Source organism: Notechis scutatus, chromosome 3, assembly GCF_049901735.1.
Source record: "Notechis scutatus isolate UNSWTSFEM ecotype Mainland chromosome 3, rNotScu1.2, whole genome shotgun sequence".
Taxonomy (NCBI): domain Eukaryota; kingdom Metazoa; phylum Chordata; class Lepidosauria; order Squamata; family Elapidae; genus Notechis; species Notechis scutatus.
This window is the reverse complement of record NC_142011.1, coordinates 56,704,658-56,717,606: the sequence shown is the minus strand read 5'-3', so window position 1 is coordinate 56,717,606 and position 12,949 is coordinate 56,704,658. Positions and strand designations below refer to the sequence as shown.

The following is a 12,949-nucleotide window of genomic DNA, read 5'->3' as shown; positions in this document are numbered from 1 at the left end:
TGGGCTGGATGTGACCCATTAACCAAAGCCATCCAGCCCACAATCCCAATAAAAATATGTTCCATAGAGAGGAGGATAGAGCAACTACCTGTTCAGCTGCGCATATGAGCACTCTCCACCTCCTTGGGTAGGAAGTCATTTTGGTGATGATTTCACTAGCCACTCTTAATTTAGATGCAGCCACAAGTCCTCTGCCTGGTACCAGTGAGAGTGAATTGTGTAGTGAAAAAGGAAGAGGAAATGGTGATGGTGGCATGGCCTCTGATCCTAACCAAGGGAATGTTGCCAACTCCTGTCCTGTAGTAATAACCTCTCAATGTAATCAATGAATGGGAAGAAAATTCATACATCTGTTAGATGTGAATCGGATTTTTGCATGTGCGAAATAATTCTAATGTATAAATGGTGATGGGATTTAATGTATCCATAAAATGGTGAAGATGGTTTTGTCCAATCAATAAAATGATGGTTTATTGGGCCTGTGAGAAAGTTAGTTTGTTTCATGAATTTCACTATTGTTGTTCATAAGTCACTTTTTGCTATTTGTATAACCTTCATTCCTCACCTGTATACACACTTCCTGAATCTCTTTTATTCCTTTCTGTCTCAAGTTCATTGCAAATATGCCCCAGCTGCAGTAAATTAATCCCAGTGTTTTGTTATGCAGTGGATTGTCCACATTTTTGTCACAAATCAGAATGTTGATTTTTCAGTGACTTTGGCAATGCAAGGTAAGTCATGAACATTTGCTTTAGAAAATGAGGAACTTCTGATGAAGAAGAGAAATCTGACAGAACAATGATTAATGGAAAATACAGAAAATGTAAAAACTTGGTACAAAGTTAATTTCAGAGAATATTAAAAGGTACTGTTCAGTTTGACCATGTGGAAGTAGGACTTATTACAACTATGAAATTGAAACATGTTTGATATTAAATGTAAAACAGCATTCTTCAACCTGTCAGATGTATCACATTATAACTTCCAAAATATCGAACACCAGGACCATAATGGAATTGAGGTCCCAATGTTACAGAAGGCTGTGAGGAAATCTGGGCATATAGCATTCGGAGAAATATTTCCTGCACATAATCTAAATACGCATCACCAACTCAGCCCTAGGTGGCTGTAGTAAGAAATCCAATAATTGGCCCTTGTTGCCATCCACAAATTATAAAAACTGGATTGTTACTTTGTTAGAGTGTTTTCTATGTTCTTCAAATAAAATATTAAAAAATATTAAAAAATCATAGTTGGGGAATATGGCAAGTTAATGTATTTAAAAGAATACATTGTAAAAAAGTGCTTGAAAGAATAATGAAAATTTTATTTTATTTTATTGTAAGGCAACATTAACAAAACCTTGTAAGTCTGAAATTACAATTCCCCATCCATCTCCTTTACACTCCAAGAAATTATGAAGGGCCTCTTCTGAGCTTCTTCCTCACTTACTATCCAGCTATGAACTATGTTGTCTCTTATCTCACCATTCCCTAGGCAGCCTCTCTGGGCCCATTCTCCCAATGGAATTCCCAAATGCCATTACATCAGCTGTAGAAAAAGATCTGTTTTATCAACAACAAGAGCTGTTAATAGCAACTCTTCTCTAATTAATTCAGAAGCAATACATACTGTATATCTCACAGGCCAAGACTAGCAAATCGACTCACCTGTCAAGGGTTTGAGTAAGGTGGTAGTTCTTCGTTACTGACAAGATGGCCTTGATTAGATTATCTGTAGAGAAAGAAAGAATACTTTAAAAAGTGATCCCATTTCAAGGATTTTTCACAATTCGTAAGAGAGATGGATAAAAACTTCAGGATCAAAGTGAATGTTGAATAAATCTGCACCGTAAGTTTAATTTATAACCCTTCAACAAGAAATCAGAAAAGGAATATAAAATACAAGATAGTCTTTGACTTAGAACCACAATTGAGCCCAAAATTTATATTGCTAAATGAGTCATTTGTTAAGTGGATTTTGCCCCATTTCATAACCTTTCTTGCTACAATTGTTAAGTGAATCACTGTAATTGTTAAAATAGTAATATGGTTGTTAAGTGAATCTGGACACTCTACTGACTTTGCTTGTTAGAAGGTTACAAAAGGTGATCAAATGACTCTGGCACACTGTAACCGTCATAAAATGACTCAGCTGCCAAGCATCTGAATTTTGATTACAATGACGATGGAGGCTGCAATAGTTGTAAGTGTGAAAAATGGTCATAAGTCACTTTTTCCAGTGTTGTTGTAACTTTGAATGGTCACTAAATGAACTCTTGTAAGGACTATCTGTATTTTGTCAAGTATCGCTTCACATTTTTCTCAGACATATACCAGCTGGAATTAATTGAATAATAAACTATTCTTCTCTGTGTACTGTGAGCTGAAATACAATACAAAAGGAAATATTTAATATGTATGTCTGTTTAGCTAGGAGAGCAATACAAATGAAGTTATTTGTATTACAATCATGGGCAGCTATTATTATAATAAGAGGAAAAAAACTGAAACCACACAGTATTCAATGTCACCATAGTATGCATTTTTATTAATCTCACTCTAATGTATTGGTGTGGCTTATCTCTACCAAGCCAAAGAGCAAGCAACAACATATACCTGGAGATGTTATGCCACAGATAGATATTCTGGAGAAAATATTTTTTTAAAAAAGTGTTTAAAAAACACAATTTTACATGATGCATACCATCTCTATAAATGCTTTGGATTCTCCGACCCGTACAACTGAGAAAAACCAGAAATAATACATTTAGTAGCAAGTAACTTGTCCTTTTTTTAAACTCAAATTCAGTGATAAAGCCAGTTCAGTTAAGAACAATCATATATTAGCCTGTTGTGACATTATTTTTTATGTTATATCTCAAAATAATCTGAATATAAAATTAAGTCTCCTTAACAGAATAATATTTTAGAGTCATATTTGGAGAACATATTGGTCTACAGCAGTAAGCTAGACCCATTGTTCATAAAATATAATCTTAAATATTCAGTATTTAGAAGCATATTGAATAGTTCAATGTAAAATTCAAGTATAGAGACATATTTAAATGCTTATATGAGGTTGGGCACGATGCTCATTTGCAAACAACATATTTTGCATGTCTAATGCAATCCTTAGGTCCTTAAAACCAGAACTTGAAAAGTACTTCTGTCTGAGACTGGGGAATTACTGCTGGTCTAACATAAATCAAAAGCACATTTTGTGGCAAATAAGACAGTATTACATATTCATATCTACTTCCTTTGCTCTCATTACAAATACCTTGCTCATTTTCACTTATTAATAGCAATAATTAAGGAGGAAAATTGAAGGCGTCAAGTTTCTTAGGAAGTAAAAAAAGGCACTGTTTTTTAAAAGTAATTGTCTAGCAGGAGGATGATAGGAAAATATCATTTTCTTTTAGATATTAAAACTTCAAAAATTCAAGAGTGGAATATATTTAGAAAGCTCTATATAAATATAATGGGACCTAGCTACTGTGTGTGCAAATGTGTGCATATGTGTAAGACAGTCAAGGAGAAAAAGAGAAACTGAGAGAAAAGACCAGAATGAAGTACTACTGTTCTCCATATTTAGTTTTCCCTCACTTTAACAATGACAAATATATCCAATTCTAGCATCCCAAATGATTTCCTCAAAGCAAATAAAGTTATCATTATTAATACTGCTCCTTATTTGTGACCCAGAGATTTTCAATAGCTATATCATCCACTTAAACTTTCTCAAATTTAGCAACTCCACTTTTTATAATTTATGAATTAGGGTTGATGGGGACATCTTGGCAACAAAAATGTTATAAATAGCTGTGGTATATTTAAGAATACTTGCAAAGGTATTCAGTAAGTAAGTAAATAAAGCAAAGGCAATAATAGAAAAAAGAATAGAAAGAATAGAATACTTTATTGGCCAGGTGTGATTGGACACACAAGGAATTTGTCTTGGTGTAAATACTCTCAGTATACATAAAGAAAAGGTACATTCATTAAGAATCAAGAATCATAATGTAAAACACTTAATGATAGTCATAGGGTACAATCAACAGTCAAATCATACTAGGAAACAGTCAAGTGGGAGGGGATGGGTGATAAGGAGTGGTGAGAAGATTAACAGTAATAGTAGTGCACACTTTGTAAATAGTTGAACAGTGTTGAGGGAATTATTTGTTTCGCAGAGTGATGGCTTACGGGGAAAAACTGTTCTTGTGTCTCGTTTTTCTGGTGTGCAGTGCTCTATAGCATCATTTTGAGGGAAGGAGTTGAAACAGTTTATGTCTGGGATGTGAGGGGTCTGTAAATATTTTCACAGCCCTCTTTTTGACTCGTGCAGTATACAGGTCCTCAATTGAAGGCAGTTGGTTTGTTTTTTTTAAATAATTTTTAATTGTTTTTTCTGCAGTCCTAGTTATCCTCTGAAGTCTGTGTCTGTCCTGTTGGGTTGCAGAACCAAGCCAGACAGTTATAGAGGTGCAAATGATAGACTCAATAATTCCTCTGTAGAAGGTCTCTACTATATGAAGGTCTCTACTGTTGATACTGTGTTGTCTACTATTGTAAGAGGTGGTAGTATAGGAGGGTTTCTTCTAAAGTCTACCACCATTTCTAGAAAATATTTATATCTCAGATGACCCAACTCACACAGATGCTACTTAGTTTGAAATATTCCTAAGTATGTGATGAATGATGACTCATATGATCTTAGTTCAGCCTTCAACCTATTAAGACCCACATGAAATTCTGTAGCATATGCAGCTACAGATACGTATGCAGCTAAGATCCTGGTGAAGCTGTTTGATCATACTGCTGCAGTAATTAAGCCAATCACTCCTGAGACAGTACAAAGATTCTTTCAGAGACTCAACTTACTTTCTCTAATATACTGCTGTTGCTCTGCTTTTATATGAAGATTGGATAAACACTTATTAGGCTTCATGATTCAGCGCTCACTTCTAGGAATCAACAATATGGTGTTCCAAGCCTGGTCTGCAAGCACAATGAGTCACTTTCCTCTACGTTTACACAGAGTGTCTTTTATATAAAACATTCCACAACAATATACAATAAAAATAGCAAATTTCAGTCTTGTAATTTCCAACAGGCTCCATTTGAAGAATTAGCTTCGCTTAGTATGGTAAATACACATACTTTTTATCTGCTATGCATTCATTCAAAGAGAGCAAATATATTCCTTACATGGAAGGCTTCAGGAACAAGCCTTAAGAGATTCTAGGAAAATTAATCACATTTGGAGCAGGAAAAATCAAGGAAAACTATTCGTCCTACACTTGATCCCAATATTATTTTTAGAGTTTTTATGTGATTCTGCTTTAGTTTTGAAAGGTTTATTTATTACATTTGTATACTGCTGTATCTTTCAGGGTCTCCCATTAGTTTACAAGATCATAACAAACAATAAAACATCTACATCCATGATAATAAATTAAGCTAAAATACCAAAACATAATAAATGATTCCACAGAGCTGAATGGAATTATCATTCAACTGAAGTAATAAATAATGAACTTATGGCAAACAAATTAACTACTAAATACCTTATGGAAGACTTCTGTTTTCACTACTTTCTACAATGAAATTAAAGACTATGTGAGTCTGACTTTTGGGGTGCCATTCCATGAGATCAGGTACCAAAAACCAGTGCTTTCCATACACCTGACAAAGTTGCACAGATTCATTCCCAATTGGAGTCCACACAGGTGCAGGTACATGCGAGATGCCTGGGGAAAGGTCTTACCCATTATCTTGGAACAGTTTGATCCTGCTAGCATTCATGAACTGGATAGGGTCTTCAATGCTGTCATACAACCACCTGTTAATTAGATCCCTGTCCCTCCTGATTGATAAAAGGTTCCAGGTTGTGACAGCCAGGTGGGTTTGGACAATGGTAAATACCTCACTGCAGGAGGTGACATTTTTGCCTCTTCCTTAAAATAACTATCTCTTGATCCCACCTGTCTGGACAATTTCCATTCACTCTTTCACTTTCTCTTTTTAGGGAGAAGGTTAGAAAAAATGGTTGCTTGGCAGCTTCAGATGGTCCTAGATGAAATATATTATATAGACACCCTTACAGTCAGATTTTAGGTCAGTTATGGGACAGAAACAGCATTGGTCATACTTGTGGAAATTTCTGGCAAGATTACATAAATTTCTGAACTTGAGAATTAAGAAACTGAAGAGATAGCTGAGATGAACTCCTGTGCTCTTATGATAACAATGGATCTAAAATACCCTTTTAGTCATTACATAAGTTTGTAAACTAAATCTTTGGAAAGATTTCAGTACTATCTAGAAAGAACAAAATCATTTTTCCAGACAGATAATCATGCACAATCCCTATCTCTCTTTAAGAAAGCCTTATTCTTTTGCCCTGGTTCAGTCCATTATCTTGCCTAAGTTCAAGCTCTAAATGCAATTAATGTACAACTTTTTACAATTTTGAAGCATGCAAGCTGTTTATGAAAACATGGGCATTAATAAACTATCAAAAGAATTTTCAAATAAATATAAAATCCATCTGTGAATATTTATGGGCAATGATGACTTCATTTAAAGTTTAATTATAATTAACAGAAATTCTTGCATAAATAATTATTTGTTTTCCTTCAACTCCTTGAGTGACATTTTTAGAACACTCTCTTTTCTCTAGGGAAGTTCCAATCAGTATTGATGAGATTCAAGTCACAATAAAACTACCTTTAATACATCCTAGGTTTTTGGGCCACTTGACTTAGTCCAAGAGCTCCTTAACCTAGTACATTAACTGTATGTGAGCTTACTCTCGTTATATGATATGGATGCAAATACTTCACGGAATGATCTTAGTTGCACAATTCCTCCTCGAAAAACAGGAAGAGGGGATATCATATAATAAAGGAAATGAGAGATGAACAAAAATCATATTTGTTAGTTCTGTGTTCAGGCTGTGAATGTAGTGAGATTGGTATGTGAACACTGAAAACAAATGATAATGCCGGTATCATTTCCATCCCCATAACAGTTGTATTTATTTTTGCATATATCAATTTATATTACCAATGTGATTCTGGATGGCAAAAAATATTAAAATGCATGTATATTAAAAATAAATAAAAAACACCCTTCCAACACCTTAATACAAAGGGGTTCCCAAGCATACAATTCACCAATAGTGTGGGTTCAGTTACTCAAATACCCATGCCTATGTAAACAACCAGATGCTTTTTGGCATTCTGAAAACAGAGCCAGAAAAGGATGGGAAGAAATAATGTTAAAAGCCAAGAGGAATACAAATTTGTCAGAAACATCACAGTGACTTGTGAGGGCAGGATATTTCTCTCAAATAAGGATATTTCTCTCAAACATAGAATAGAAAGTTGGAACATAATGAACAGAAACAAATGTTTACATATCATGGACAAACTCTCTACACTTACACTTCAGAAACAGAGAAAGACTTTGTTTTCTGTGTGGTCATTACTTTTCTCTAATATTTACCAGAACATCAGAACATCATAAATTTCAAGGTCAGCCTAAAGTCAAGATCTAAATATAAAAATCCATAGAAAACAAGCAGTGAAAAATGCCTCTTGATCTTCCCAGTTCTGGAACATGCAAACCTAAATATATCCCCATAACAAGATACTTAGAATGTAATATAACACACACAGAGACCACACTTTTTGTTGGCATATAGGCCAATCTTCCTTCATCTGGAGACTTGAGACTCCCACACCTGTAATTGCTATTGTAACATTTCTGGAGGATACTCAATTGGACGACTGCTTATTACTATTTCTACCATAGCAAAATCACACAACTTCCTTAGAGATTACTTTTCTTCATTTCTTCAAAATTTTCTTCAACTTACAATTATTCATTTAGTGATCATTTGAAATTACAAAGGCATTGAAAAAAGTGATTTACAACTGGTCCTTATTCTTAAAACTTACACACATTCCCTTGATCACATGAGTGTTTGGCAACTGGCATGTATTTATGACGTTACCAGGGTTGTGTAATTTGCCTTTGCAATCTTCCCAGTGGCTTTTGATAAGCAAAGTCAATAGGAGAAGCTGAATTCACTTAATGACTGCATGATTCACCTAACAACTGCAGTGATTCTCTTAACCATGGCAAAAAAGATCATTGTATTGGGTGTGGCTCACTTAACAACTGCCTTGGTCCCAATTGTCAGTATAAGTAGATGATTACCTGTACTTATCTTGAAGAGAAAATTCCTACAATGTCAAAATTATCAAAAGAAAACCACATGGCTAACATTTGAAGACTGTTCCTAGGTACTAATTAGGATTCAGGTTTAATATTACTAATATCAAGTTCAGTAATTTCTTATTGGTTGTTGAACTACAGCTGCTTTCCATATCTTTGACCAAACCATCTTAATCCCAGAAAATTTACACAATGAAGAATTCCAGTATGATATTTTTCATATGTAAATTTAATAAACACAATGGCAATGTCTAATTAGCAAACATATAGTACATTTCAATGACCTACATAGCAAAGTACACTTCATTGCTCCAAATGATATATCACAGAGGGCTTCATTTCTAGAGAAAGCATAGTAAATCCATTTTAGAAAATAAGATGCATGGGAACACAAAACCAGGAACATAATTTAGAAGAAAACAATAAAAGCACTATTATCACTAAATAGGCAGAGATTGGGAAACAACAAATCAGGCCTGGAAAATCTCTGTCCTGTTAGGGTTTGCATCCAGACCATAAATACTACATTGAATGCTCTTCCCATGCCATTCTGGAGCACAAGATCAAGGGGAAAAAAGAACCTTACATAAGAAAAATAACTATATATGTATATGTATTTAAGACTTAGGCTGAACTGTATGTAATGTTAAACTTTAGAAATGTACTAAGGTTTATTTATTTGCTTTTGATGTCCCAAAATGGATGATGGCACCAACCTCTTCATTAAAAGTCTGATACGGCATGTCATTTTCTATAAAGGCTTTTAAAATCTATTTACAGAAAAAAAATATCTAAAATTATTCTGATATAGTAGTTTGAAATTCTGAAATGTAAAGCTAGCTGACCTTGAAGTTGACAGAATTATGCCAGTCAATTTTCATCTGAATTTCAAAGTAAACACTTGATGACACAAATGCCCAACTTCTGCACAAAGTATTTCACAAGGTATATATTATGTTGTGAATCTCCCTTGACAACAGCCAGATTTTACACTCAGATCAGACCTCCAATTTCTGATGCTCAACTGAATATCATTCTCAAGAAAGTTGTTCAATTTCCCAAGTCCTCTGATTTTGGCAGCCATCATCAGCACCTTTCTCCTGCCATCCTGTTTCAACCAGAATCAGACTAGTCTTGACTAAAAACCTTAATGAGGTTTTGATCCCATCAACAACTCACAATAATTCATCCCCAGTGCCTCCCCTGGGATAAGGAAAAAAGCTGATGCAAGAATTTCAAGTGATGTGTGCTTGAGAGTGTGATGCGAGAAGGGTGCCATTTGCTTCACTCATGCTCTAATCTGTCAGCACTGTCATTAGACTACTAGTTTACTGAGAACAATAATTCTTTCCTCCCACAAGTACAAACTGCTTTAGACTTAATCCTGGCACAAAGTTTGGTCCCAAGAGGGCACTATACAAGCCATTCATTTGATTTGCTCCCACTGCTTTAGCTCCCAACCATTTCAAGAACAGCGGTTTCTGGTTTTAACTGAAGAAAGTCCAACATAAAATCCTAGATTAACACAGCTCTGTAGTGGTGACACAAACAGACAGCAACTTGGAAATACAAAACAAAGACTGCCCAAAGACATTCAGTCATCCTGTACTACAATTCTCCACGCTGATATTTCTTGGCTAAAATTCTCAGCCTATGAAAATAAATAACCCACTGAGAGATCCATAATCTATACTCTGCAGAAAAGTGATCCTGTAAATCCACTATTAGTGAGTAACCCTGTTTCCATCTGTACTTCCAATCACTTCCACAGTCAATATTTCTACTGTAAAAAAATGCACAGTGGCTATTTGTCATCTTTCTAAGAAGGATGCCTCTCCAATGGAAAGGCAAATATGTATAAAAGGTGAGGTACCTATATGCATATCTTGGCCATGGTTACATAATGAGGACTAATTACGTGCAAGGATTTAGTAGTAGCAAGTTCATGCCTCAGTAAGTCTCCTTTCAATAGAGCAACTAAATATTGTACTATGCAAATAATAAAACCCTTAACGTCTTATGGAACTTTTATATTTAATTATATTCTGCTCTGCTCCTTTTTGTGGTATGAAGACAGATAGAGTTGTGAGACTGGATTTACCTACTGAACACTGTCTTAAATATCATGTTTAACAAGGCAGACATCATGGAGAACCATTCCAGCATTTTTTATGTAATACTAAACAAAGGATACTATCACCTGAATTGGTATACTTTGCGTTGAATAATTTCCTATCTTTACGTTCCTTCCATAAATTACACCTTTTATGGGAAGCAAATTTGTTTCCAATTATGTCATTGTCAACATCCTTCTTACTCACCTTTCTTAAGTGGCTACAGAAGGTTGAAAATATAAAATAGTGCTTTGTTTAGGACAATTTTGTACTACTTAAAAGAAAGAAATTTAAAATATACTCAAAAAGGAGAATTCAAATTTAGTTAATATACAAATTCATAAATTCTAAAGGTAATATGCAGAATACAATTATAGTGGATTTGTTATCCTACCTTGTCCTTTAATCCCAAAAGGTGGAAGAAAATCCCGAATCTTTGCCCATTTCCTGAAGGAATCATCCAAAAACATCGGTGCTGGCTTGGAAAATCTATAAATATAATGAAAACAGAATTCTTTTATAAAAGAAAAGAAAGTGAAAACCAAAACTTCAAAGAAAAAAAAAAGAGTTTTACAATCTGAATATGGTATCAAATAAAAAATTCAGAACAAAAGGAATTTATAGCTTTATTCAATATTATCCTGGAAATGAGTGCGAGTAAGCATTTTGATATTATTTAGATCAAACAGGCAGTTCAAAGTCTATAATGATGGTACTCACCAATTTAAGAGGAATAAAGAGAATGGGTTCACACCATTATATTATATCATAAGGTATTTTAACTGCAATTTGTTGAGCAAGCTATAGTGATCTGGTTCACAGATAATGCTCACAATTGTTCTAAGCTAAGATAAAATTATATTATCATTTATCATATTTGAAGTTAAGCAGAAATTAGAAGTTTTTAAGAAAGTGTACTGTAAGTATACAAAGGATTATTATGTATAAAGTGTACTTACAAGTTTGAATACAAGCAAAAGTATGGAACACATAACAGGCTACGCAGCTGTATCAGGACACACATTGCAAGGTAACACCCATCCCTCATCATGCTTCCAAATCTATGTCTATGAGAAGTCCCCGCTTCAACTTTTACCTCTACTATGAATTCACTGTGTAGTCATAAACAAACAACTCAATGTCCTATCTGTAGGCATTGTATTTCAAGATTCTGGTTAGATTTATAATAAGATAATGAATCACATACTTTCAACGTGGCGAAATACTATACACATTGGAAAATATTAGTATTTTAAAATTTCTGACAACAGTAGCCATTTCTGGTGTCTACTGAATTTATTTATTTTTATTTTTATTTATTTATTTGATTTGCCAATTGTTTACAAGATAATAAGTATAAGCGTATACATAGTTGTGAATACATGAAATGGGTACATATAAGAAAAATAAAAGAAGAATAAGAGAAACAATAGGACAGGGACGGTAGGCACGTTGGTGCGCTTATGCACGCCCCTACAGACCTCTTAGGAAAGGGGTGAGGTCAATAGTAGACAGTCTAAGGTTAAAGTTTTTGGGGTTTGGGAAGAAACCACAGAGTCGGGTAGAGTATTCCAGACGTTGACCACTCTGTTGCTGAAGTCGTATTTCCTGCAATCAAGTTTGGTGCGGTTTACTTTGAGTTTGTATCTATTGTGTGCTCTTGTGTTGTTATGGTTGAAGCTGAAGTATTCATTGACAGGTAGGACATTGCAATGTATGATTTTATATACCATGCTTAAGTCAGACCGAAGACGGCGTAATTCAAGGTTTTCTAGTTCTAGAATTTCAAGTCTGGTGGCATAAGGTATTCTACAACGAGTAGAAGAGTGGAGAACTCTCCTTGTGAAATATTTCTGGAAATATTTAGAAGAAAAAAATCAATAGTTTCTTTGGAGCAGCTCATTATCACAAAATGACTAAAAGAAAGCCATATATAATGTGCTTCGGAAATATTTTCCTCTGGATATAATTGTACAGGCTAAACTATGTTATCTCCAGTAGTGGTGCTCTTCTTCATTTTCTCTCACTCCCATACACATGCTCTCTACAGTATCCTGCTGTTGCTGCTCACATCCTTTCATTTCTTTTTTTATATATAAATAAAAATGTGTCAGACTAATTGAAGCTTTTTAAAAACAAACTTCAAGGCATGTGTTCCAATCATACTGTGCAATACATGACAACAATTCCATTGCCCAGGCCTTTTAATTTCAGTATTGAGATGTTTTTTTATCATTTTAGATACTCGAAGGACTTCTGTGCTGTGTGGCTGCAATGTTTGCTGAAACCCAACAGCTAATATGGAACCAGTCAATCAATGCTCAATGATTGGTCATGGAACCAGTATATTATTCTGCCCACTCACTTTACCCCAGTTTTCCTTCCAACCCATGAAAACTAAATGAAGTAATTTAAACATGTTTTACTTGCCACCAGGTTGATATTCCTCTTGGTAGAGTGAACCTTTATTTTGTCCCTTTATCTAAACCTGCTGCCCTGTGATTAGACCAGGACTGCAACATGCAAACTTCTAGAGGGAAGTACAGCCCATGCAATTAATACTGCTTACTGTTGAAGGTAGTTCAAGAA

At 34.6% G+C, this 12,949-nt stretch overlaps 1 protein-coding gene and 1 non-coding gene across 14 annotated transcripts in view; both read right to left on the bottom strand.

Moving 5' to 3' along the window:
- ST3GAL3 (ST3 beta-galactoside alpha-2,3-sialyltransferase 3) overlaps nucleotides 1-12,949 on the bottom strand; it is a 201,869-nt gene that overhangs the window by 68,011 nt on the left and 120,909 nt on the right. For all 13 annotated transcript variants that reach the window (XM_026665724.2, XM_087960112.1, XM_087960114.1 and 10 more), the window contains 2 exons: nucleotides 10,755-10,849; nucleotides 1,671-1,734 (listed from right to left, as the gene is read on the bottom strand). In XM_026665724.2, coding sequence (XP_026521509.2) covers nucleotides 1,671-1,734; nucleotides 10,755-10,849 — 159 coding nt within the window. The remainder of the gene's footprint in view (nucleotides 1-1,670; nucleotides 1,735-10,754; nucleotides 10,850-12,949) is intronic.
- Nucleotides 9,248-9,339, bottom strand: LOC113411104 (small nucleolar RNA SNORD116). Its single transcript, XR_003370734.1, has one exon. It is a non-coding gene; the product is annotated as a small nucleolar RNA SNORD116 (small nucleolar RNA).